This window comes from Urocitellus parryii, chromosome 5, assembly GCF_045843805.1.
Source record: "Urocitellus parryii isolate mUroPar1 chromosome 5, mUroPar1.hap1, whole genome shotgun sequence".
Lineage (NCBI taxonomy): Eukaryota > Metazoa > Chordata > Mammalia > Rodentia > Sciuridae > Urocitellus > Urocitellus parryii.
In genome coordinates, this window is record NC_135535.1 from 167855087 (window position 1) to 167883015 (window position 27929).

Here is a 27929-nt window from a genome sequence, read left to right on the forward strand (position 1 = left end):
GAGACCTCCTCTCACCAGAGGGGTGTCAGGCTGCTTTGCTACTTCTTTGTGAGCTGCCCAATGACTGGCCTCATTGTTTCTCTGATCTTCTAAGACTTCTGCTGTGAGTCAGCTAATCCTTTCTCTGAAAGGATGTTCCCCCAACCACTTACTTTTCTAAATCAGTGTGGGTCCTTAATACATGAGTAAAAGAATGAACGGGATTAATGAGTGTGGGCCAAACTAACCCATCTTCCTCAGGCTGAGAGAAACAGGCAAAAAACATCCCAAGAGTCAGTGTTCTTGGCTGCCACAGATAACTCTGCCTTGCAAACAGCATTTCAAGGATAAGTTGGAGGCTGGCAATTCTGAATTTGCTCCCAATGCTTGACAGGATGTTCATTAGTACGAGTCCTGAATATTTCCATCGCCATACCAGAAAAAGTAGGGTGAGAAAGTAGTAGTTTTAAAACAACAACAACAACAAAAACACTATTCGATCGCGGAGCGCTGTGGCACACGCCTGTACCGCCAGGATCTTGGGAGGCTCTGACAGGAAGATCACAAATTCGAGGCCAGCCTCCACAATTTACTGAGACCCTGTCTCAAAAACAAAAGGGCTGAGGATGTAGCTCAGTGGATGAGAACCTCTGGGTTCCAACCGCAGTGTGTGTGTGTGGGGGGGGGGGGGCGAGCGGGACTATTCCCGAAAGTGCTTAAAACTGGAAGGTGACCACCCTTGGCTACACGACAGGTGCTTCTACATCCGATTGGGGCAGTGCGCTAAAAAACGCTTCAGGAGTTGAACGCTTGTAATCCCAGCCATTGGGGAGGCTGAAGCAGGAGAATCGCACTTTGGAGGCTGCCCTGGGATATTTAGCGAGACCCTGCTTTAAACAATAAAAAAAAGGGGGGGGGGGCTTGGGATATAGCTCAGCGATAAAGCACCTCAAACCCTAGTACCAAACAACAACCAACACAAAACGCTTCAGGAGCTCGCGTTCACTGACTTCCGGAGTTGTGAACAAACTAGCGCTGTGCGAACCAAGGACAGCCGGGAACGCAACCGGAGAAGCGCGGATATTCAAGACTGTCCGCTAGAGCAGACCTGAACGGAGGAAGCGGAGCAAAGGCCGAACAGCGGCTCCGCCGGGGGCGGGGCCCGTCACGTGTGAGTGGCGCGGCGGCACTAGCGCGAAACTGCGCAGGCGCGGGGCCGCCCCGGAATCCCCGAGGGGTAGATCTCAGCGTCCGAGTCCCGCGCGAGAGGAGGGCGGGACGGGAGTACTGACGGCGGGCGCTGCGCACAGGGCTCTGTGAAACCGGTGACGTCCGCAGAGGCGGGGTGGGTCGCTGCGCAGGTGAGGAGTCTAGCGGGGCCGGGTCTGCGGCGCGCCAGGAGCACTTACAGGGTTTACCTCCGCGCTCTCGGCCGGTCCGGCGCGAGCGTGCAGTCCCTTTAGTGGCTGCCCGACCACCCCCGCGGGAAGGGGCTCCTTCCTGTCGCCGAGGCACCTCTGCGTGGTCGCAATCAGTGGGAACATTCCGCTCCCGAGCCCACGACTTGGCGCTGATCTGAGGACGAGAACGCTTGTCTTCCCGCTCTAAGCATTGAGTGAGGCTGGTGGCACCGACCTGCCAGAATATCTGGGACAAAGGACTACGGCGCCCCCCCCCTTCCTGGGCTAAGCCTGGGGTGAGCGGCGCGCGGACCCCTGAGAGGAGGCAGTGAAGGCAGGGTCTCCTGACGGTGCGTCCCGTCACTGTTGCTTGCACACCCACCCGTGCCCCTACAGTCTCAGGCACCTGTTCTCCCTCTTCCAAAGGCTACAAGCCCATGGTTTACTGTTGGAAGGAGTCCAAGTGTAAATTTCAAAACAGTGCAGAGGTGTGGGAATGAGAAGACAACGAAGGACTAGCCTGTCTTCCCCGTTGTGCAGGAGCTGGCAGAGAAGGGGTCGGTGGTCAGAGACAGGGCGAGAAAAGTTAGGGCCGCGCCTGGCGCTGTCAGGAGGTGCTGAGCTGTGCAGTGGAAAGCACCCGCGAGGCCAAAGGATTGACCAGAGTTCCAATCGGGCTGACTCTGCCTCATATCCCACTACACCATGCTGTTTCCTCAGCCCGTTGACCTAGACCTCAACTTGGAATTTGGGTTTTATTGTAATGAATTTTCCTTTCAGCTGGTGGATTATTTATTAGAAAGGAAAATAGTTAGGATTTAGTTTGAAAAAAGCTATCTGTACAAAGTCAGCTTGTATGCAGTCTTGGATATACCTGTTTTAGCCTGTCCCTGGAGACTGAGAATTGGGAGTCAGATTGCAAACCTTGACTCCTCAGAATATACACATTGATTAGAAACATATGGATAACATTTTTGGGGCAGTCATTAATTGGGAAACAAGGAAGAATTATATATCATATCAGTGTCACCCTTTGTAAGGCAGTGTACAAAGCAGCTCCTATGTGTTTAATCTTCTTATTGTTTCATGTCTGTGGGAAGTTATTCGAGAGTCGTTTTCATTTTACTGATTCAAGACAGTGCCTTGCCCAGGTTCATACAACTAGTGGGAATTATGTCTTGGGTATTCTTGACCTGGCCTCCTTTATAAGGGTGTACCATGTAGTTGAGACTATTGTTTCTGAGTGGGTACAAAAGGTACAATAGCTTGTGTGGTATTGAGAAGGTTTAGTGGAATTCCAGGACTCAAGCTCCAGGCTTTGTTAGTATCTCAGAAATAAGGCAACTTTCATGTCTCTTTGTGAAAGGTTGGGCAGAGACTCTAAGTCTCCCTTGACTGAGGCTTGTGTGGCAAGAACCGTCCAGAGTTGCTGTGGAGGGAGCCAGCCTCATCTCTGAGCTCAGTGACCTCTGGCACAGATTACAGCTAAGCAGTGCCTTTTACCTTCTCTGGCACTATGGGTGCAGAAGGCAGTATGTAGCTGCCGCAGGGTTTGCATGGAGTGTGTGTTGCACAGTGGGCAGATAGCAGAGAGGTGAAGCTAAGCCAGGATTCTTGCCAGATCTAAAACCTCCACCTACAAAGCAGGTCTGCAGTGATAGATCTGGAGCAGTTTTTCAGTGTTTTGTGTCCCGCTTCAGATGTCTTGCTCTCATGGGAAAGTAAATGAATCTGAGCCCTGCAAAGAAGAGAAAGATGGCTGCCTCACAATGCTCTAGTGCATTGCTGCATTTCACATTGTTTTAAAATATTCTTTATGATAGCCTTTCAAAATACCCTTGTTTTTAAGAAGGTACTGAGGTACAGAGGGATAAAATGACCTCAGAGTCAGAGGAAGAGTTTAGGTTTAGGGTCCTGAAGCAGTGTCTTTTGAAATATAACCCCTGCCTTCCTATCTGCACCCATATAACTTGATAGAACAGATGTTCTGTCCCTAGACAGGAGACAGCAAGTGAGGTACAGAATGGCTAAGTCATTTGGGGTCTCTGCAGCTTCAGCCTCCTTTCTCAGAGGAAAGGACCTCTCCTAGTTTGTACATTCCTCAGTTTTAGCCATATCCTAAAGTTTCCTGGTAGCTAGTTATGGCTTGTTCTTTGAGCATCTGTTCAAAACTTTCTGAATCTAGCATTTGAGAGGAGGGCTTACCCAGAGCTAGGCAGACAGGCAGGCAGTCCAGAGAATAGAACTGAGAGTTGGAGACTGCAGCAGGTAGGTGAAAGCTCTTTGCAAGTGGCTATGGTATTGAAGACACTAGTGAGTGGGAGGGCATCTTCTATTGCTAGTGGGGCCCAAGGTGCCCATGTTAACATGTTGTTAAACTAGCATTTTCAAGCTCTTTAGCATCTAGAATTGTCAGGGCCTTGTTACTGTGAGTAGGAAAAGTGTGGATCAGCTTCTTAGCCAAGAATGGGCAGTGTGACCCTTAAGAAAACATTTGGCATTGGTTTATAAGTTATTTGCCAAGGATTGGGCCTGGCAGAGTCTCGTGTTCTCTCTAAGTACCAGGTTTCCCAGGCCCTATTCAGGAGTAGTCTGACATTCAAATTTCTCTTAGCCACCAATCAGGTTTCAGGCCCTGAGCCTCTTGACTAGATCCCTAACCCCTACATAGTTCTAGCTCTAGAGACTTTTGGCCAATGGTTGGCTGTTTAAAAACCAGATAGAATAAATGCAGAATAAACAGTCATGGACTGGGATTTGGCAGACCCAAACCCGAGTCACCCTTGTGATCTTGCACTACCTAGCCCCTTCTCTGAGCCTTAGTTCCCTCATGAACTTAGTAAAGGAGGGGCTGAAGTAGAATTTTAAGGGAAGGAGAGGAAGATGAAATATCCTTCCAGCCTGGCACTGAGGGCCTGAGGCGAGGAGGCCCTTAATTTCCTTGTCTCCTGGTCTTCTCTTTCTTCCTTCTGTGCTGTCTGCCCCAGGCTAGCTCCTTCTGAGAAGGGAGGATTCCCTGGGTAGGCTGGGCTAAGCAGGAATACCCTTGATGATGCTGTCTATACTTGTTTTGGACATGAATTAACCCACCCAGTGCTGATGCTTTATTTTATTAATACTTTATCCGTTTCTGCCTAGAGGCAGCTCTTTGAACAGGCAGGAGTTTGGCCTGGGGAAGGAAGAAGTGAGGATGCATATCCAGCAGGAGAGCACTGGTGGCAAGTGCCCCTGTGACTTTCTGAAGTGCCATCAGATCCTTGTAACTGCAGTCTTGGGGTATTTTAGAGTCTGGATGTTCAATGTACACCCAGAATGTCTACATAGATTACGTGAGACCACCCTGCCAGCAAGCAGTGTAGTAGGACTCAATGTAAGTTCACCTAAATCATAAGTTTAGTGGCTTGCTGGTTGGTTTGTTTTTGGCACTAGGGATTGAACCCAGGGACACTTTACCACTTTGCCACATTCCCTTTTTGTTTTGAGACAGAGTCTCACCAAGTTTTTGAGGCTTGCCTTAAACTTTCAGTCCTCTTGCCTCAGCCTCCTGAGTCACTGGGATTACAGGTGTTTTCCACCCCACCAGGCTTAGTGCTTTCTTTAACATCAAGCCATCCCCATCCAAAATTACCTTCCATACTGCACTGAAATTGAATGGTTTCAACCTCACCTCACTGTGGAGTTTAAAATTTAGATTCTTTCATTAGATATGTAACACCTACTAATTACTAGGCTATATGTTAAGTGCTAGTGATACAGGAATGAGTGAAACAATAGTCCTTGTCCTTAGATTGTGCCATAATATCGTGGAGACAGATGTAAGTAGGTAAAATACATGAAATCCACTTGTGCAATAACCATGTACATGTGTTTATGTATGCATGTGCACTATAATCAGAGGTGAGGGAGCAGTCAAGTGGCAGGGTTTTCAGGAAAGAATTTAGAGGAAAGTATTATTTGTGCTTAGCCTTAACAAATAGATAGGCGTTTACCTCATTAGCAAGAGTGGGGAAGGCATTCTGAGTAAAAGAAATGGCATGAGCAGTAGCACAGCCTTGCTTGTGGAGTGGTCTGATAAGGATGCTCTAGTGGCCTGGGAGGAGGCCAGAATGGTGGGCTGAAGCTAAGCTGTGGAGGTCTGTGCCAAGAAGTTTATTGTGAGAGTCTGAAACCAAGGGAAGGATATGGGCGGGTCAAGGTGTATTAAGATTGCTCTGCTACAACCTGGAGAAAAACTAAAAAAAAAAAAAAAAAAAAAGAAAGAAAGAAAAAAGCAGAGTCAGGCCAAGTTCAATTCTGTAGCTATTGAAGTAGACTGGGTGCAAAATAATTCAGTCTTGGGGTTGGATTGTAGCAGTGAAGTCAAGAAGTGGGTAGTAGATACATTTTATAAGATGAACAGAACTTCCTAATTAGGTATAGGGAGGGAGGTTGAAAGGAGATTAAAATGTGACTACTAGTTTCTGGCTTGAACAAATGGGCTAGAAGCTTGTGCTTTTCCCCAAGAGACAACTCCAGAAGAGAAATTAACATGAGCGTAGGTCAGTTTTGATGGGGTACAATAGAGATACAAAACTTGCAAGTGGAAACTTTGAGTCAAAAGCAGGATTGGGGATTTGGAAGTCAATACCAAGGTAGAGGCTAAAGTGCTGAAGTAGGTGAGATCACTCAGGAAGGAAGTATGAGTTGAAAAACCACTTGCATGGCAGGGAAAGCAAAGGGAGGTAATGAACAGATGCAGGTGAAGGTCCTCAGTGATGCTAGCTGACTTCCTGGGCATGGTGTGAGGAATGGGCAAAGAAGCAGGCTGCCACAGAGAAAAGAAGCTGGCTCTTTGATTCTGTTCAAGTGACATGTGGGCTGTATTAAGGGCTTTGCTTCATTAGTCTTCCCTGGATAGCAGAGGGGGAGTCTGTTGGCACTTGGGAAATGTTATAATCTGCATGACTGTGAATGACTCAAAACTTTGCTCAACTTTTTGAAGAGCTAGGGGGGCCTTGGCGGCTCTCCATTTTTTTATTTGCTGAAGATTAACTGTTGGCAGCTGGGGGAGCCCCAGGGTGTCTGTGTGGCCTGGTCCTGCCTTTGGAGTGACTGAGCTTAGGGGCGTAGGCTAGACTCCAGGGCCCCACCTCCAACCCTCCCTCCCTGCCTTCTCTCCCTGCCTGTTCACTGTGGGTCAGCCTTTTTGTCCGAAGAGACAGGGGTGGATGCTACACATGGTGAGTGCCTGTTCTCAGGTTTAACCTGCCTGAAGTTTGGGATAGGGACCGTGTAGGGAGGGGAGGTGCCTTGTGGAAGGAGGAAGGTTCAAAGTTGTAAACTGAATGGGCAGGGTTGGGGGTGTGGGTGAAAAACCAAGAATGTTCAGACTTCAAAGTGAGCTGTTTCTGCTGGAATCCTAGGATGTTACCTGGGAGCTTTAAGTACCTGGGCACCCCCTCATTTTGGAGTTGTGGAAAATGGGGCCTGGGAAGGGATCAGCCCAGTTTGTCCTGAAGCACATCTGGGTTGTGCTCTCTACCCCACAGCTTCTAGACCTGAACTGCCTCTGATCTGCCACATCTGTTGTTTGTTTGTGTTCTTATCAACTTCACCTTCTGTGAGAGGAGGATCAGATAAACTCCATGGGGGGGGGGTGATTGAAGACTGGTGGAGGCTGGCTCTCCAATAAACAACTTTGTTATTCTCTTTTAGAGAGACTGACCCTTTTTTAATGGAAAAGGGATGGGGCCTGGGAGAAGGAACATCTGGTGTGTGGTAAATTTCCTTTAGAAGATCATGATTTGACTGTCTTTGATGATTGAAGAATAAGTTTATCTTTTTAATTATCTTTAAAGACAAAGAAGATTATACCTCTTGACTTCCACAGACCCATTTCTGAATGCAGTAGGGCAAGGTGTGACAGAAAGATTATTGAAGTCTTATTTCTGTTGAGCCTGATCCAGGTGGCATTTATCACTACCTGCTGGCTCTGTGACAGTGGGGAAGCTAATGAACTTCTCAGTGCTGGCAGCTATAAAACAGGAGGATTTCTGCATCATAAGACTGTAGAGTACATTAGCCATGTGTATCAAGTGACTCTAAGGAAGTTCAGAGTTACTGGTCTCCTTTCTTCCAAAGTCAGTGGTCTTAGAGGCCCATGTGGAAATATGTTATTTTATTTAGATATTAAAGCTCCTCCTGCCCACCCTTTTCCTGTAGGTGGGAATAACTATGATCCAAGACTCAGGATCTGCTCAGGCTGTGCAGCAGGCTGTTGCATACACGCTCCAAGATGCCAGGACGGGGTTGCTTTGTAGTTATGGGAGCTTGGCTGAGGGGTTGAACCTGTGCCTTCTCTGGGTATTTCCAGAAATCATTTTTCACGCTTATCATGGGCAGAAGAGCCAGCTGCTGGAGGTCCACTTGGCACAGTGTGTTCATGGAGAGACCTGACTGACCAGTAATCCTAATAATGCTCTGACAGCTTAGTGCTGCAGGGACTGAGGATGCAGTCCACCTCCCCAGAGTGGTGATGGTACCTTCAGCCCTGACATCTGCCCCAGTCAGTCTCCTTCCCAGGTTTAGTCAGCCCTAGAAGGTCCAAGCCCTTCCATCCTGCTTCTTGTGTCCTACTCTAGCTCCAAAGCCACTTCTCCATGCATCTGTGGCTACCCAGACTGACTCTCATCCCTGTACTGCCATAGCCTCATGTTCATTCCCTGACTCGACTGCTTTACCTTCTAATCTACTTTTCTGTTATTTGTGTGCCAGGCCTGCATCTCCTTGAGGATTGTTTATCATTTCATTTTATATTGTTCCAAATTGTCATATATTAAATAAGGTCAATGCTGTATAAATGTTCAGAAATAATTGTTAAGTCTAGTTGAGTTGAATTCCCATGTTGTACTCTTAAGAAGACAGGCTAAATGCCTATGGATGGGCAATAGGGGAATGGAGCCTGTTTGCCTCTAAGTGCAACTAGGTTGTATCTTAAGGATGTGGAGCTGACTCTAAGGGTCTCTGAATTTCTGAATTCATTCATGTACCAAGTCAAAGCAAGTCTATTTGTAGAGTAGATTAAAGCTGGCCTTTGCATTCTGAAGCAGAAATATTTACATCTGATCAGATACTACTCATGATCCTGGATCCTACATACTTGTCAGAAATCCAGAGATGTTTTAGAAATGTGTAAATATATATAGACATTGTTCCAGGCATTGTAGAATCTCAGCAGGTGGTTGAGAACTGTGATTTTCCTCCTGATTATTCTGTGAATTATAATCCAGTAATGTGTAACTTTGCCACATAAAAGAATTGGAAGCAGGCCTGTGAAAGTTTCTTTCCTGCTTGGTCTAAGAACTTGATTGTTTGTGAGTTGTTTTCTTCACCATTCAATTCTGTTGAATTCATTTCAGCACACATTTGTGGTGAGTCCATGTCTGTGGACCACATTTTGAGTAGTATGGTTTTAAGAAACTCCTCTCCAAGCAAGAGTCTCTCACATCAGAGATACCACAGCAGCAACCCCCTCCATAATTCACATACTGACCTCTCTGCTGTTTTTTTCTTCCCAAGTACATAGATGCCAGATCGCCTTTCTGAAATGCCGTTTTCATTTAGTCACCCCTTGTCTGGAAGTTCTCTTTCATTTCTTAATTCAAAATCTGGACTTCTGAGGCCGACCTTAGTACTAGTCTGACCTACTCTTTCTTTCCCAAAGTCATTACCACCAAGTTGTAGTGCCTCCCTTACAGCCCCATGGATTTCCAGACTTTTGCTTGGACTTTGGAGAAATTCTGTATGAGCCAAGTCCTGAAGGGGCAAGTTGAGGTTGAGGGTAAGTGAACCACATATACCCCAAGGCCTGTTCCTAGCAATCTAAGTACACAGAATCAGGCTGGGATATGGGAGAAAGGCAGGAGAATAAGTCAGATCCTAGGATGGCATGAGAAGTAATGGAATGGTAGGTGTTTAAGTGGTTGTCAGGAGAAGGAAGGCTTGATAGGGTCCCTAACACTGTTACAGGTGTGTGCTGCTTCCAGGGTTTTCTACCCAGAAGCATAAGGATTCCCAGCTGAAGGGAATTTTACTACTGAGTGTCCAGGCCCTGGCTGGGAATAAGACAGTGTTCCAATAAAATCTCCCTGGGACTCCAGTTCACTTGCAGAGTCCCATACATTGTGTAGAGACACCTTTTGCTAGGCTACTTCTGAAGCACTTGCTTCTGGGCATAACACATCCCCCCTTAGTTCCTTATTTCCCTCATTCAGCAGACACCATGCAGTTCTGTTCACAGTGGGAAAATGGCAGGTTAGACAAGGTATTTAACAGTTGCTATCTCTTGGTAGTAGGCTTTGGAGGATGTTTGCTTTCTTGTCAACCATAATTTTGTGTATTGCCTCTTTGCTATTTTTTTGTTTTGTTTTACTATGAGCCTATTGTATTTCTACATTAACTAAAAAATAAAGCTATTCTCAGTTGGGAGAAGTTTGCTGAGATTGTCTGCCTACCATGAGTGGGTCCTGCTGGGGCCTTAATGAATAGAATATTGTCCTTGTTTCTGGGGGATTTTCCAATTAAAAAGGAAAAAAGGTAGGGTAACAAAGCAAGTATCCTCTAATCATGGAAGAGAAAGCTGTCCCTATCTAGGTAGGCATAGCTGAGCCACTTGTGTTGTAAAAGAGTATCAGAGTTTGAAGAGGAAAGGAAGGAGTCAAGGGGTCACAGCATGGCAGAGCACTGCAGAGTTGGAGGCCACCACCTTAGACTAAAGGAGAGGAAACAGCAACAGAAGTCCTGAGAATGCTGTCATTTCTCTGTCATTACTTCTGACCCCCTGGTGAGTTCCTTGGGGCACTAATTACACATCTGTCATATCTTCAAGCTCTAATAACTGGCAGGTGGTTAGCAGACCTCATTCCACATTTCTGATCCTGCTTCCCCTCCTCCCTTGGCTTCCTGGCCAGCTGCCTGCCAGAGCCTTGGAACCTTACTCAGGAGATCAGATTCCAGCTGTCCTGTGGAACCAGTAACATCTTCCTTCCTCTCAATCTCCAGAGATGTCTTTCCTCCAGGACCCAAGTGTCTTCACCATGGGAATGTGGTCCATTGGTGCAGGAGCCCTGGGGGCTGCTGCTTTGGCACTGTTCCTGGCCAACACAGACATGTTTCTGTCCAAGCCCAAGAAAGCAGCACTGGAGTATCTGGAAGATATAGACCTGAAAACACTGGAGAAGGGTAAGTAGTCACCCTGCTGTTCTCAGTACTTTTCCAAGGTACTGGCATGCAGGCTTGCTTATTTATTTATTTATTTATTTTTTCTTGAAGAGACAATATAATAACATTAGGGAAAATTTAGTAAACTTTGAAATTACTAACAGTTCCATTTTCCTAACACAGTCATCATTTTTATTCCAGCATTTTCCTTTCCATATGTACATGTTATCATAAAGTTATGATCTTGATATGTTATTTTACCTTTTTATCAAAATCATTGTTCACTCTTAATATCTAATTATAATGATAAATCACTTCATAATGTTTAATCATGTGTTATGCCATCACTTGGTAAACCTTCCAGAGAGTTTTCTGAGCAATTCCAGGCTTGTGGAATCATCAATGTGCCACCCCTCCCCCCTGCAAAAAAGTAATTAAATAAAGAAGTCTCTGGGTCAGATAAGGCTGAGAAACATTGTGTATCTAATTCCATGTTCCTGATGCTCAGCACAGGACCTGGTGCACAGAAGGAATTTGCTTATTGAAATGGGGAGGTCTGCTTTGCTGTTGATAGAGCATAATCAGCCCCCAATTAGGCAGTACAAGAGAAAGCATTTTAGTGTTCAGAACAGACATACCTCTCTACCTCCCTCTGGAACACTTTTCCCTCTGGAGTCCATTATGGGCAGCTGAGAGCCACACACTCCCTGTGTATTCTCAGCATTAAAGCTGTAACTCTGTGGGGATTCAGTTGTGCCCAGATGTAGCAAGGAAGTTTGGTAAACACTGGGGCTCATTGACTGTGTGGTCTCCAGATTAGTGTCCTGAGAGGAAGCCTTTGTCATCCATTCAATAAGTGAGGAAGCTTGCAAAGGAAGGCAGTTGTGTGGTTGTGCAGACTCATGGAGGGCCTCTTCAGTAAGGTGTGAGGAAGGCCTGATAGCCATTGTTTACCCCAGGCTTCCCAGTCTCACTTGATTATGGACAGTCTCTCCCACTTCCCTCTTCCCTTTTTTGTTCACATAGCCCCCCCACAGGAACATGGATGCCTCTGGCACACTAAAGCATAAAGGTTCATACTTACTGAGCCCCCACTAACTCTATGACCAGACACCATGAGTAACACTTTTATATTCTCTTTTTAATAATCCCTGCTGCCCAAGGTAGAACTGCATATATTTATATGCATTTTGCAAATGAGAAAGCTGAGGTTCAAAGAGGAAAAACGGCTTTCCCATGATCACACAGCTCTAGATTCAAATTCAATCTGATCTCAGAGACAATCTTGTACTACAGTCTTGTACTACAGTACTATCTACCCTAAACACTTCCTTGTAGGACATCTACCCCACTCTATTAATAACATTGCTGTTTACATAACTGAGGTAATTTTTAAAAAAATTTCTGTTGTCTTAATTCCTTTGAATATTTTTATAAGAGTATGTGTGTGTGTGTGTATGTATGTGTGAGAGAGAAAGAAAGTACAAGACATTTTCAGTTTGCCTATTTTTCTGACCTACAAAATTGTTACAATGTTAAGTGACACTGGCCATAAAAGGAATGCCATTCTGCCACAGCTTGGAATATTTGAAAATGTTTTTATGTGGAGGGGCCTTTGAGTATGTAATAGGATCTGTAAGTGTTATTAACTTTCTTCAGGAAGATGAATAGTCCCTGTGTGAGTGTGGTTCCCCCTCTCAAATGTGTGAAATGCCTGTCCTTGCCCTCTCCCAAGCCTGGTTTCTGACCTTGGCTTGGCTTAGTGCAGATCATGAGCTGCTTAGGGGTCAGGGCTGGAAGGCCAGGAGGAGATACTGAATTTCCTTTTATTTTCCCCTTAGAACCAAGGACTTTCAAAGCAAAGGAACTATGGGAAAAGAGTGGAGCTGTGATTATGGCTGTGCGGAGGCCAGGCTGTTTTCTTTGTCGAGAGGTGGGTACCTTAGAAGATCAATTCAGAGAAAAGAATCCCTTCAAGTGGGGACCAGAGCATTGCCAGCCAGGATCAAAGGCCTGTAGGCCTACTGTGGCCTTTTGTCAACTCTGGGCTGTTCTGTTATTTGCTCTGGGTATTTCTTTTGATGTAGATTTTGTTCCTGCTTTTTAGCAACTTGCTGTCTCTTACTGAGATTAGCAACACATCTGTCTTCCCTTTGATACTTGCAAGCCTTTCACCTTGTGTTGTGACATCTGTGTTCTCCCCATTTAATCCAAGTTGAGGTATAGTTCAGTGTTCACAGTGGGCAGCACAGACACAAACTTCTTGAAATGGGAGGTCTACATTGCTATGGGCATGGTTAGCGCCCATCTGTGATAAAGCTGCAGCACCTGGAGAAGCTCTTTAAGGTGGTATAGAACAGATCTGCTTGACAGCCTCTCATTAGGGACCCACTTGGAGTCCTGTATGGGAACTGTGGTCTCACAGGATCTGTACTTTGGCAGGGTTTTAGTTAGGCTGATGGTGTGGGTGCATTTGACATGAGAAATCCATGAAAGTTGGGACTCGCTGACTGGATGGTCTCCAGGTTGGCCCTTCAAAGGGAAGCCACTGCTGTCTGCCCAGTAAGTGAAGAAGCACAGCAGGGAAGGCAGGAACTGTGATTTCTAAGTCACAAAATACTAGTATCAAAGGAAACATTGCAGTGACCTAGGCCCCTATGGGTAAACTGAGAGCCAGAATGGTTTGGTGGCCTGCCTAATCTGGTAACAGAAGCACCAAGTTCTGAAATCACTCCTTGCCTGGAAGAAAACTGGGGATGACAGTACTCCTACTCACAAGACCGCCTGGCTTCCCAAGCTGTGGTTTTGGCCCTGTGAAGATTATCATCCTATTCCTCTGGCTGCCGTCTTCAGCCCTGAGGGATTTCCTTTTCAGCCCTGTTGGTCTCTCTCTTAATTGTGTGGTGGACCAGTGGAGAATCCACTTATACCCTGATGCACAGGCTGTCCTGCAGAGTCTCCCCCTCAGGGCATTTTTTGCCTGTCATCCCATTGGTTTCTCCTCACATCTCTTGAAAATATAGCTGGTTGTTACTATTCCCATTTTGCAGAGGAGGAAACAATGGTGTAGACATTGTAACAAAGTCATGCTGTCTAAGGAGGTGTATTAATGTCCTGTTGCCATAAACTTGGTGACTTTAAACAACACAACTGCCTCAGAGTTCTGGAAGTCAGAATTCCAAAATGGAATATGCATGCATTCCTCTTGGAGGCTATGAGGGAGAATCCATTTTTTTTTGCCTTTTCCAGCTTCCTGTATTCATTAGCTTATAACCTCCTTCCTCTGTTTTAAAAGTTAGCTGGTCAGGTGGTTGTATGTCATTGTATTCCGATGACAGTCACTTTTCTGCCTTCCTCTTCACACTTAAGGACCCTAGTGATTATATTGGGCCCAACCATATAATCTTCTTACTTCATGGTCAGTTGATTAACAGACTAAATTTTATCTCAGTCCCCCTCCCCCTTGCCATGTAATGTAACATATTCACAAGTTCCAGGAATTGGGACACAGATATCTTTAGAGGCTCATTTTTCTGTCTACTACTAGAGGTGGAGTTTAAACTAAGAGTTTTTTATTCCAAATCTGCAATGCCTCCACACACCAACATTGAAGCCTGTTATGACTTGATCTCTTGAGGCCAGTGAAACCCAGAAGGTTCCAAGAGCAATAACTCTTGCTAATTGCAGCCTGTTTTCCTCTATGCTGGTCTGTGCCCTGGCAGAACATTTTTGTGGAAACTTAAATTTTCCAAAAAAGATGGGTGGGTGTCAGTATGAGTTATTTGGGGAGGCCTGAGGAGAAGGTATTTGACTCAGTTTCCATTTCACAGCTTTGTACAGTGACATTCCCAGATAAAGAGCCCAGGAAAAGCAAGTGAAAAAAAAGCTTCTCTTCTCCAACAGGTGATCTTTGACCACATCAGACACTATAGTCCCTCCTCCTGGTTCTTGAGCAAAATTTGCCACTCACTGAAGCTCTTGATAAATGTATTATAGTAAATTCTGCTTCAACTTTTTGTTGTTGTTGTTCTAGAAAATGTAAATGTAGTTGCCACCATACAGCAGTGCATTTGTATTTGAAGCAAGCAGGCTGCATTTAAAAGAATTTCCTGCTAGTCCTTTAATTCTGGCACTCAAAGTGAAAAAATAATTTGTTCTTAAGGTTAAAGCTTTACCATGATCTGTGCAGTATTTACTTACCCACATCAGTTCATGAGGGTCAAGGATGTCTGAACTGCTCAGCTCAGCTACGTTCTCCACCTTCAAATTTTTCCACCTGGTATTTAGCAACCTTCTTTATATTCAGTCATGTTCTATGCACTTAGGGATCAATAAATGGAACACACAGTTTCTGAATATGAGATATATTTGGGAATTAAGTGACAATCGTCACCTTAGTGGTATCCCACAGACTCAGCACAAAAAAATGTAGCCAAGCAGGGAAGCTATAGAGGACATGCACAGAGCCAGTTGTGGCTCACACCTATCATCCCAGTGACTCAGAAGACTGAGGCAGGAAGATCGCAAGTTCGAGGTCAGCCTCAGCAACTTGGCAAGTCCCTGTGTCAAAATAGAAAAAAAAAAAAAAAAGAATTGGGGAAATAACTCAGTGGTAAAGGGCCCCTGGATTCAATCCTCAGTACCAAAAAAACCAAACCAAACCAAACAAACAAACAATAGCAACAAAAAAGAACATACACAGAGAAACAGAAATAGAACGTCACTCCAGACTGGACAGGCTTAGCCAGGGAGATCTTTCTAGATCAGGGATGCTTTTCCAGAGAGTCCAGTTTGAGCTGAAAAGAGAAAGGAGGTGGTAGCAGGGGAGGGGAGACCACTGAGCACAAGTGTAGAGGCCCTGGGAGGGTGGACTGTGTGGCATGTGTCTGATGGTCCCTTGTACTAGTTTGGTCTAAGGCCAGAGAGCAGCTGGAAGATGAGATAGGTGAGAAGTGTCATGGCTGGGAGTAGAGACGACACTGTTATGGCTGCCTACCCCAGGCTGTGGTTGAAACACCCATGAGAGGAAGCTAGCTGTTCTTTCCACAGTGAAAAACACAAGAAGTCTGGACTGAGGATGGCTTCTGATGCCCTTTCCTGAGGCCTAGTGCCCAGCTGAGACAGGCGCATGCTGGGCTGCACAAATACTTCTGGCATTTTGTTGCCTCTGGTCCCTACGTTCAGAGCCAGCCACACTCTGGTGCTATGTAGAGAGAGGTTTGTTGGCTGCAGAACATCAGGAGTTCATGCCCCTGGACCTCCCTATCTTCCACAGGAAGCTATGGACCTGTCCTCCCTGAAACCCAAGTTGGATGACCTGGGTGTTCCCCTCTATGCGGTGGTAAAGGAAAAGGTTGGGACTGAAGTGAAGGACTTTCAGCCTTATTTCAAAGGAGACATCTTCCTGGATGAAAAGGTACATGTCCTGTGAGCTTGTGAGACACATACTTATGGGGACTGTGCTCAGCTATGGAGAGTTCTGTGGCTCAGGGTCAATCTAGCATGGAGCTGGAGGCCAGCCTCCCCTTCTGTTACTCTGGACTTGCTTGGGCTCCCCCAGCCCTATGAGCCAGAGCATCAGATGCTTGAAAGTTGCCTTCTTCATTGATACTAAAACTCTTTCATGCAGTGTGACCCAGGAGGTGGACAGTAGCCGAAGCCCACTTGGGTTCCCCCATCACACAGGTGGACCTTAACACAAACCCCCAACCCTTAATGTATTGCAGCTCTCTTGCTTTCCCCTGCATTCCTCACCTGCAGAATGTAGCATCATTGCAGGTATGAGAATAGTGATAAGGTCGAGTTAGAGTTATTTCTCTAGGTTGGGCCTGTCTTGAAATCAGAAGCTGAACCCAGGGCTGGGAGTTAGAGTACTTGCCCAGCATGTACAAGGCCCTGGGGTTCAATCTCCAGTACTGAAAAAAAAAATTAAAAGATGACAAACCTGGCAAGTTTCTTCATGTCCTTGGCAGTTGAGGCTCATTCTGGTGGAGTTGTGTGTGCTAAATGGGGAGAGGACAGGAACTATCAGTCTTTGTGTCTTTGCCTGAGAACAGATACCCTGTAGGGAAACTTCCTCCCTGGAAGGGTAGGCATAAAGACTCTTCATATGAGGTCTATCTTTCTTGGTCCCTAGAAAAAATTCTATGGTCCACAAAGGCGCAAGATGATGTTTATGGGATTTGTCCGTCTGGGTGTATGGTACAACTTCTTCCGGGCCTGGAATGGAGGCTTCTCAGGAAACCTAGAAGGCGAAGGCTTCATCCTCGGGGGAGTTTTTGTGGTGGGACCAGGAAAGCAGGTACATTCTTAATGTTTCCTTGGGCATCTCTGGGTATCTGTCTCTGATCACAAGGCCCTGATCAGGGACCTAGAATGGGGGTTTACTTTCCCTGTTTGGGTTTTCCTGGCTTTCATTCCAGAAAACCGGGGAAGGTAAGGAAGGGGAGGGAGGGCAGTGGTCATTTGCCACACACCTGCTGGCTCCTCATAGATGAGTCCATTCACTCTTCACCTTGTGAGACTCTGATCATGTTCCAGACAAAGAGCTTCGACCATGAGGGGATGAGCAACTGTACCAATGAACACAGCTCAGTAGTGGCACTGCTGAGGTCTGAACCCAGGATTTTCTGATTCAGGTTCTGTTTTCTGTGTTCAAATGAAAATATCATTTTATTATCCTTATAAATGTACTTCATTTGCATATTTCCAGGCCATCAAGGATGGAGAAAACTGAAGAGGAAAGAAGGAATAAAAACAGGCCTGATAAGGGAAGGGGCAAGGAGGTTTTGTTGGAGAATGTGTTTTTCCCTCTGAGGGTCTTGGTGTCAGGGCTGTGCATAGAGAGGTCACTGACCCTGCTGTAGATGGACTGTTATGGGCTCTGATTATGAAGATCTAGAGTCAGCATGGAGACCCCAGAAGCAGGGAATGGAAAAGATAGATGAGGAGTCTGTGGGCCCAGGAGTTAGGTGGGTGGGTGCTCCATGTTGGACCCTGGGCTGTTGTGACATCCCCCACCCCACCCTGGAAAGTGGTACCAGCAAAGGCTGGTATTTATATGGAGGGATGGGGCAGAATAGATGCAGTCAGGGCATGGGAGGAAGACCTGGAGACTGGTGGTCTGACTTCTAGGCTGGTCCTTGCCCAGGGGCATGACATTAAAATTTATAGCAAGTGTTGTTTTCTTTCTGTAGAAAGACAGGATTGGTCTACATGGTTGGATCTTATTATCAATATTGATAATTGCATACTTTTCCCAATTTAGAAGAAATCAAAGAAGGAATAGAAATCCTTGGATTTTAGGCTTTATTTCTGAGTTCTTTTATACTTCAGTAACTGTTCTCACTTGGCTTATTAGAACTTAACAGTAAGTGTAAATTTAAAAGATAAAACCCAGGAACTCACATTTCTCTAGTTCCAGAGACCCTGCTAGTCCCTGCGCATAGACTAATCTACAAAAGTGATTCCCACCAACCCTGGCCAGATACCCTTATCCTTGGGCAGACCAGGCTGCTTCCTCACGGACTGCCCCTCCCGTCCCACTCTGGTACTGGGGGTTTCCTGCACTCCTCCCTCCTTGCTTTCTCCTGGCCCCTAGGGTAGGGTTTGGCATACCTGCCAGCCTTTTCTTGCCTAGTGATGACTCACCTGATGCTCACAGGCTGGCTGGCACATTCCTGATGTTGCCAGATGTATTGTTTGCCTTTGTGGGCACTCCCTGGAGCTTCAGGCCCTCCCTGCCTGGTAGAAGGTTAACTGGATTGGCTGAGCATCAGAACCTTGCTCAGTTGTTCTTGGGAGTAGTTTTTACAGTCCACTATGCCAGGTACCACTTGATGGGAACTTTTTTCTTTTTTCCTTTTTTTGTATTATTAATACATAAAGCACTCAGTGCCACTTGGTGGGAATTTTTAAATGTTTTTGTAATAATAATCTATAAGGCATACTTTAAAGAAGCATATGTGTGCTATAGAAAATTTGAAAACAGCCAAATAATGGAAGGTGCAGGGAACCATTCTATGAGCTTGACCACCACAGACAACCCATTGGAACAGAGCTGAATGGTCTTTGGCTTTATTTTTGTTCTTCTTTTATTTTTTAATCTTTGGTACTGGTGATTGAACTCAGGTGCTCTACCACTGGCCTACATCCTCAGCCCTTTTTATTTTATTTTAAGCCAGGGTCTCACTGAATTATTGAGGCTGGCCTTGAACTTGTGATTGTCCTTCCACAACTTCCTTAGTACCTGGGATTACAGGCATGTGCAACCATGCCCGGGTGGCTTTGTTTTTTTTTTTATTTTTAGAAAATGATGCCTTAACTAAACTAGATTTTTTTTTCATTTAGCAGTATATCCTTAGCATTTTTCCATGTCATTATATATTCTTTCCCAGGGCAGATGCCAAGCCTTATTTTTACTACCTGCTTTACTCTTTATTGAATAGCAAGTAAATATAATTTCCTGATCTATTCACCTACAGTCACTACACTGAGGTGGGACTTCTAATTTTTTAAGTCTTTCTAAATAATGACAACATATTTTCAGGGGTTTTTTTGGGGGGTGTTGCTTGTTTTGGGGTGTGTATGTGTGTGTGTGTGTGTGTGTGTGTGTTGTGCTAATGATTGAACCTAAGCATCCTCCACCACTGGGCTGCATCCTTAGCCCTTTTTAAAATTTTTTGTTTTGAGCCATGTATTGCTAAGTTGCCAAAACTGGCCTCGAATTTTTGGTCCTCCTGCCTCAGCTTCCTGCATAGTTAGGATTACAGTTTTTTGCCACCATGCCTGGCAATGTGTTTTTTCTTTTTTTTTTTAACATCTGAGTTCTCAGGTGTAATGGGTTAAATAACTTAAGCACAGTAACATACCTCTATAATCTCAGATATTTGGGAGACTGAGGCAGGAAGATGGCAAGTTTGAGGTCAGCCTGGGCAATTTAGTGAGACCCTGTCTAAAAATAAAAACGGGTGGGGATGGAACTCTTGGTAGAATGCTTTCTTACCATGGATTTTACAAGGCCTTGGATTCAATCACTAATGCCCTCTGTCCTCCCAAAAACCTTTTTTTTTTTTTTTTTTACCACTTCTTTAGGATTACTTTGGGATATCCTGGTCTTAGTGCATTTTGTTTCATAGTACTGAAAGATTGGCCTCCAGTTTCTTATGAATACTAAAGGAAACCATGGGTCTCCTGCTGAAGACCTCTGAAGTCTGCCGTCTGAGTTCCACTCTGTCGGGTTTTTCTTTTATCTTCATTCAGTTCTCTTCAGCTGCTATGTTCTTTTTCCTGCCTCTCTGTCTGTGGACACCTGAGTTACCCTCTCTGCTTTATACCTTTATCATAATTAGCAGCTCCTGGCTTCATGATCCCAAAGTGTTCCTTGCATACTCCAAATCATGTGATGTGGCTTTTCTGAGTCACCTTCCCCCAAAGTCTGAATTCCTCTAGGGCCGATGCCAGGCCTTATTGGGATCCATGTTCCCTGAGCACAAGGCTGGATGTACAGCTGGTGCTCCACGTCTGTCTCATGAATGAATGACTTAGAATGAGGATTGATATTCCCTCTCGTTTCCTTTTTAGGGCATTCTTCTTGAGCACCGAGAAAAAGAATTTGGAGACAAAGTAAACCCACTTTCTGTTCTGGAAGCTGCTAAGAAAATCAAATCACAGGTTCCAGCCTCAGAGAAAAAATGATCACATGAAACTGCCTGGCTTATCCTTGTTTCCACTGATGTCCCTGAAAAGTTAGGAAACTCACTTATACCACTATATTCTCACTATAGAATATTAACATATTTTAAAATAATTTTCTGTTTAGGCCCATTGAGGCAAAATAGGCCCAAAATATGACTGATAAAAAATCCAAGAAACTAGTGCAGATCATTTTAGGTAAGACCTGGAATAGATGAGGCTTAAAGTTGGCTGGTGCACCTCATTACAAACTTATGTGGTATTTGAGTACCATTATTTGAAATGATTTTTATTTTCATGTCTTCAAAAATCTAAGAAAATTTGGGGCTGAGGGTGTAGCTCAGTGGTAGAATGCTTGCCTATCATGTGGGAGGCCCTGGGTTCAATCCCCGGTGCTTAAAAATAAAATAAAAAGATGTAGGACACATTGATAATGGAGTTAAAGATTAGAGAATGTAAGACTTGGTGTGTGTGTTTTCTATTAATGGCTTATTATATAATGTCAAAGTAATACTCAAAGAAATTATGTGTTATGGGATAGTTGGATGAAGGTAAATTATAAATTGAAATCTCTTTTTTCATGTTCTCTATTCTAACCTCATAGATTTGTTTTTCTAGGAGTGATCATCTGTGGCTCTAATAAATTATGCATCAATAATCACCTGTACAAATTTTTCTGACAAAACCAATAATAAAAATACTTACCATAATGTTGTCTGAAAGTGAAAAATTATATTCCCCTCCCTTACGGAGGCAGGCTGTAGTTCTAATAATGTAAGAGGTTTGAAAATGACCAGAAGTATTCATCCCATCATTCATATTAGTCATTTATGAGGAATGACTTTGATGTTTAAAATCGGTAGCCACTTTCATATTGGTCTTTTAGTCTAATTGGGAAAGTAAGGAAGAGAAGGAACATAAGATGAAATGTGACTTAATACATTAATTTATTATGTTTGAATTTTTTTCTTGTGGGGAGCTCTGCCCCTAGAAGTCTCCACTAAGGCACCAAATGAGCCCAGGAGTATAAGTATTGAAATGAGAATCAAGAAAAGAGGATTTATTCAGGGGACCAGCCCAGCCTGGAGGAAGAGAGTGAAGTATGTCATCTAGGAAAGCAAGAACAGAGACTGAGGCTGGGAGTCAAGCTGGGAAAGTAGAAAAGTGGAGACTGAGGATATAGTAGGGCTTGTAGCTCAGGGCTAAGATGAGGTTTGGGTCTAGCTTCAGGTGGGTGGCAGTGCAGAGTTTGTACAGGTCCTTACTGGGCTGGGTTTCTGCAGTTTGGGGGGCAACACCCTTAAGTATTTGCTCAGGAGCCTGATCCATGGGATTCCAGCTCAGAATAGAGTTCTTTGATGCCCAGAGGACACTTAACTCTGAAATAGTTCCCTTGCAACTGAAAGAGCAAAGCCTTAAAGCATGCATCAATGGATGCAAAAGTAGAAACCTCATTGTGATCCCTTTTACCGGCTGTTTTCTCCTGGGTCCTCATATGCCTTGTATTCTCTCTCCTGTTAGTATGGCATCCTGGAAAGAGCATTGAGTCAAGGTGGGTTCAATTTCTAGTATACTGTGACCTTAAGCAAAGCTCTGGCTCCAGGCACCCTCATTGCTATCAAGTGGGCATAAAAATTCCTGCCTATTCTTCGGAGCTATTTATTAGAAATCACTGAAGGGGCTGGACATGGTGGTGCACACCTGTAATTCCAGCCACTAAGGAGTCTGAGGCAGGAGGATCACAAGTTCAAAGCCCACCTCAGCAATTTAGCGAGGCCCTTGATAACTTGGCAAGACCTCGTCTCAAAGTAAAAAATAAAAAGGGCTGAGGATGTGGCTCAGTGGTTATGTGCCCCTGTGTTCTATCCCTGGAACCAAAAACATTATTGAAGGAATGATAAATATTACAAGACAATGCTTCTCCAACTTTAATGTACACGAAAACCACCTGCAAAGCTCATTGAAATTGAGACTGTTGGAAAAGGTGGACACGGTAAAGACATTTTATTCTCAGGTCAGAAAGGAGTTCAATTCTGATCTGTGCAGAAGTGACTGGGAATTTTAAAGGGTGAATGAGGGGGTTAGGAGGGAAATGGGGGGGGCAGTCAGAGAAGTGGAAAATTACAAAGAACTGGTAGGAGGGGTCAATGTGATCAGAGCTTCTGTGACTCTACTGACTGGCAAGTTTATGAAGTTAGGTTTTCTGCCTCTCACAGTGTCTGGGAGTCAGTCCTATATTTCTTGATAATTACATTTCAAAGTGATGTTCCCAGGGTTTTAAGAAATACTCTGGCTCCTGGTTAGTAAAAGATGCATATGTGCCTTTGAGGTATAGAAAGGATTTAAACTGAAATTTTATAAAGTAAATTGTTCCAAGAAAAGGGGAAGTTATTGGCCTGTAGTTAGGTGTTGACTGGAACAAATGGTAAATTCTATTGGCAGCCTTGAACTTCCCCAGACAGGTACTCAAGAGAAGACAAGGCCTTGAGACAAGGCCTTCCCAAGCTGGTGTTTGTTCGATTCCTTTCATGTATGCATAGTAAGGGGCTGGTGGACAAAATAATTTTTGCTAAAGGTTTAGTGGTTCTCAAGACTCTAATATCGCAGCCTGAGCTAGGGCCTGAGTTTCCAAATTTCTAACACATTCCAATTAATCTTGATATCTTGCTAGTTCATGCATAGTACTTTAAGAAGCAAGACTCTAAAAGAAGACTGTACAAAGCAAAGGCATTAACCTCTGTGGGCTTTGGGCTTGAAAAGCTTCAGCAATGTTTACAAACATTAGCAGTTTTCCCTTTTAATTTATTTGATAAAAGAATTGGAAATCCACAATGCAAACTATTGAGAGAATCCACGACAACATCCTTACTATAAAGCTGGACAATTTTGGACATAAAGTAGAATTACCTGGGAAGATTTTTAAAAACTTCTGATGCCCAGGCCCACTAAATCAGAGTCTTTGGAATGGGACTCAGGCAACAATATGTCTTTAAGCTCCTGGGTGATTCTAATATGCAGTCAATGTAGAAAAGTGCTTAGAATATCAAGTTTGGAAGAATAGCAGTTACATCTGAAGAGCTTTTTCTCAGAACCAGGCTGCCTCTGATCATCCCTGATAAATTCAAAGAAAAACCTTTGGGTGGCAAGTACTGGGATGATGTGGTCATGGAATGGGGAAGTGGGAACTTTAACTGGATCTGAACCTTCAAGGTGAAAAAAAAAAATAGAAAAGAGTAGAGATAGGAAAACGAGAAGAATTCTGGTAATTTTTGTTATGCAATTCTATGTTTTTTCCCCAGTATACTGATTTATCAAAAGCATGCCTGCGTTTATGTTCTCTTCCCAGAGTAAGGCATTCCACTGTGATATCGAGGCATTGGAGAGGTGGGTTAGGAAGGACAAGCTGTGGGAAAGAGGCAGTAGGGATTTGTTGAGTACAAAGGATGGAAATCAGAGAGCAGACTGAACACTTACGCCCATCCTCTGACTGCCTTCCTTCCTCCACTAATGTCCAATGGGGCAAGCAGGCAGGTGGATATTTGTGAGGGGAAGGGAAAGAAAATTTGCTCATTCTGATTTCACTTTCAAATACTTAAAGGAGAAGAGTTTGGGGCTGGGGTATAGGTCAGAGATGGAGAGCTCACCTTGTGTATCTGAGGCCCTGGGTTCAGTTCCCAAGCATGTGTATGCACACGTGCACATACACTTTCTTTTTATTTACTCATTTATTTATGGATTGATACTAGGAATTGAACATGTTAAACAAGCACTCTACCACTGAGCCACAACCTCAGCCTAGTTAGTTTTTAAAGTATTATCAGAAAAGATAGTATTTGATGGGATCCCTGGATTTGGGGAGGAGAACAGGAACATCCTCCTTCCCAGGAACATCTGGTCCACTTCCATGTTGCATGGTGGTCAGGGCTGACCACACACACTTTTAATGGAAGGAGTCAGCTCTTTCTACAGTGCAATGAAGGCCCGGGGAGTGGCAGTGTGTGTGTACTGCCCCAAACAGGTTGACGGGATGGGCATCTCTCAAAATATGACATCTGAGCAGACATCTGAAGGAAGTGAAAAAGTGGGTCTTACAAATATTGGAGAAAGAGCCTTTCAGGGAGAGGAAACTGCAGGTGCAAAGGCTCAGGGGTGGTACTGGGATTGATATGTTCAGTGGAGAGTTAAAAAAGCAAGATGAGCCAAGTGATGCGTGGACAGTGGCAAGAGAGGAAGCAAAGGCGGTGAGATGGTTGGAATGCAGGCCATGTGGTTCTAGCAGACCAGAGTAAGAACTTATAAATTTTACTGAGATATAGGAGTCCATTGGAGGGTTTTAAGAAGAGTGACATGATCTACTTTTTATTTTTCTGGCTACTTGGAGAGAATAGACTGTTGAGGATCCAAGGTGGCAGCAGTGAGACCACTTAGAGCTGTTGTAATGATCCATTCAAGAGATAATGTTAGCAGGAACCAGGTAGAGCAGGGAGGCCTGAGAAGTGTCAGATGCTGACGAGACCTGAAGGAAAAACTAAAGAGGATTCCTGAACCATTTGATGTGGAATGTGAAAGAGATGGATTAAGGATGACTTCACTATTTTTGGTCTGAACAGCAACTACATGTGAATTTTGCATTAAAGGAGAGCAGAAGATGATGGGATAGTGGGAAATTTTAGTGAGCTACAACAGTCCAAAGAATGAACCAGAGGTCTCAGCTTGGATGCACTGAAACAATGCTAAGATAATCAGCCAACTCCCAAATGATACATTCAATAGGATGCAATTTGCATGTTTTTTATGACATGGAAACAGCATTGTTGGGAGGGGGGTGTAAAGTCCTTACACACACACACACACACACACACACACACACACACACACACACACACATATATATGATGAAAAGACAAGTATGGGATGATAAACAATGTGCAGCTTGGGTTGAGCCCTACTTGGGAGCTTCACACTTCAATCAACAATCCCATTGCTTAAGCCAGAGTCTATTCCAGTTAAAGTAGAATCTCGGGATTAATTATTACTTTTTAACTCCCTAAGGGATTCTAGTATGTGGGCAAGGTGGAAAACCACTGCCTTAAAATGGAAAACAATTGTGAAATCTTTTAGAAGCAAAAGGAATTTTCCCCTTTTATATCAAAATCTTGGTCAGTGTCTGTTTTGGATTTAGGCAAGAGATACCCATGCTCTAATTTCCATGATGTTCATCCAGGAAACATGAGTAAACACTCCCTAGGGGCAGCTGAACCCAGACTAGCCTTCCACCATCACTTTCCAGTAAAAGGAACTCCTTAGAGAAATGGCTGATTGCAAAGTTGGGGCAGAACATGTACAAGATGAGTCTATAACATCTTGTCACATCAGATAACAAACAGGCTCTCAAAGACCACTGAGCACTTGTAGAAAGGACAGATTCAAGAGACAAAAGAGGCTCTTGCTGGGCAATAATGGGATGATCTGAGCATAACTGCACAAACACAGGAAAGCTACAGAAATCCATAAATTTGATGATAATTTTAAGAAGGAAAAAACCTCCAGTTAATATTGAACCTAGCAAATAAAAACAAATATGATTTACCCTGCCTTTGCTACTTGAAAGTAACCAAGGGTTAATAATAGAAGTTTCTTACTATAGAAGTAGTAATTCAGATCCAGCAATACCATATTAGAGTGGTAGTTGCCAAGAGGCAGCCAGTGGGAGAGGCCTGAGTTCCTAAAAATGCCTGAGAGTGTCCAAAAGGCAGCTCGATGCAGGGCTCTGCCCCAGCAGTGATGCCTCTAAAGGCACTCTATCCAGCAAGAGGTTCTGGTACCACTTCCTACTCAAAATGTTCTTCCAGCACAGATCAAGTCAGTCAAAATCTGGATCCTATGTCTTCACTTTAAGAGGAGGAAAGTGTTCTCAGAGAATGATGTTTCAAAACTCCAAGTTAGGCAGGTCTATTGGCACATGCCTATAATCCTAGATAGAGACTTGGCAGGAGGATCACAAGTTTGAGGCCAGCCTCAGCAATTTAGTGGCACTCTGTCTCAAATTTTTTTTTTAAAAAAAGCAGGGTGGGTGGTGGAGTTATGGATGTAGCTCATTGGATAAGTGCCCCTGGGTTCAATTCCCAGCACTAAAAGAATAAATAAAAACATAAAAATACTCAAAAGCTGGTCAGGAGCAACTTTTGTGATAGAGGGCAAAGAGCTCTGAGGTAAGCCTTCAGAGTTGGGCCACCTATTGCCATGAAATCTTGGGGTGGTGGCTCTCTTCTTTGGGTCTGTGTCTCCATCTGTATCATTCAGGAGGTTCTAGATTTGGCAGCTACGGGCACTATGGATCCTTCATCAGTGCCAAACCTGGAGTCTAGTTCTCTGTTCATATCCAGTGCTGTTGTTACTAATCTTGTTTTGTGGAACTGGATATTGAACTCTACCACTGAGCTCATCCCCAGTCCTCTTTATATTTATTTTGAGACAAGGTCTCACTAATTTTATGAGGCTGGCCTTGAACTTGTATCCTGCTGCCTCAGCCTCCCAAGTAGTTGGCTATTACTATGCACCACCATGTCCACCAACCCCATCCTCTTTGGATCAGTGGACTGAACATTCCAAGAAAACAGAAATGTTGATCTTGGTCAGGTGTGATGGCACACACCTCTAATTGATGCACTGAGACTGCACTGGGATAAATCTCTCCTTCCAGATCCAGGGAAGCTGTTGAGTATAAAATATAGACTAGATTTGCTAAAGAGGATATTTGGGTCAAGGAAGTAGACTTCAGGACAATTCTCCAAGTAGCCTTGGATAGACTCAGCTCTCCCAGAATGTGCTGGGATTATAGCATCTTGAGAGGAGGAACTGGCCACAACAGATTGGGCTCTGTTCCTATCACCCCTAAGGATGTTAGGGGGAAATTGCTTCCAGCCAACATAGCTTCTCCCCTGAACCCAAGTACTAAAGATTGATCTCAGAGGCACTCTACCACTGAGCTTTATCCCCAGTACTTTTTATTTTTTATTTTGAGACAGTCTCACTAAATTGCAATCCTCCTGCCTCAGCCTTCTGGTTAGCTGGGATTACCGGCATGTAGCACTGCACCTGGCTAATAATGTCTATTCTGACTGGAGTAAGGTGAAATTGCAAAATAACTACCCCATGATGCTGCTATACCACTCCTGGGTATAAATCTTAAGTATTTAAGCACAATATATGCTCGTGTGGAAATGTCACAGAAAAAACCATTAATTCACACAATTAATATGACTTAATATTTGTAATTTAAAACCACTACCATTTGTATTAGCATCCCCCAAAAGAGAGAAATATTTAGGTACAAATATAGCAGAATAGGTACAGGATTTATATGCAGAAAACTATAACACTTTAATCAAGGAAATCAAAGAATGGACTAAACGGAGAGATATTCTATATTCATGGATAGGAAGACTCAACATCGTTAAGATGTTAGTTCCTTCCAAATTGATCTATAGATGGATACAAATCCCAGAAAGTCATTCTATGGATATCAACAAACTGACTCTGAAATCTGTATGAACAGACAAAAGACCCAGAAAAGTCAACACAATATTGAATGAAAATAAAAAAGTTGGAATACTGATGCTATCTGACTTTAATAGGACAGTATAGAGAATCAAGACA

At 44.1% G+C, this 27929-nt stretch overlaps 2 protein-coding genes across 3 annotated transcripts in view; one reads left to right on the plus strand and one right to left on the minus strand.

The window, feature by feature from the left end:
- Positions 1-1723, minus strand: part of Dydc1 (DPY30 domain containing 1) — a 72349-nt gene extending 70626 nt beyond the window's left edge. Inside the window, exon 1 of the mRNA XM_026406655.2 lies at positions 1398-1723. The gene's annotated coding sequence lies outside the window, so the exon portion shown is untranslated. The remainder of the gene's footprint in view (positions 1-1397) is intronic.
- Prxl2a (peroxiredoxin like 2A) lies at positions 1207-20806 on the plus strand. Of its 2 annotated transcripts, none has more exons than XM_026406661.2 (6): positions 1207-1340; positions 10419-10598; positions 12419-12510; positions 15853-15993; positions 16714-16878; positions 20160-20806. In XM_026406661.2, the coding sequence occupies exons 2-6, from the start codon at positions 10421-10423 to the stop codon at positions 20271-20273; spliced, it is 690 nt and encodes a 229-aa protein (XP_026262446.1). In that variant the 5' UTR covers positions 1207-1340; positions 10419-10420; the 3' UTR covers positions 20274-20806. The 2 variants fall into 2 exon arrangements, with proteins under 2 accessions (XP_026262446.1, XP_026262447.1); XM_026406662.2 differs by having other exon boundaries at positions 10436-10598.
- The last annotated feature ends 7123 nt before the right edge of the window (positions 20807-27929 follow it).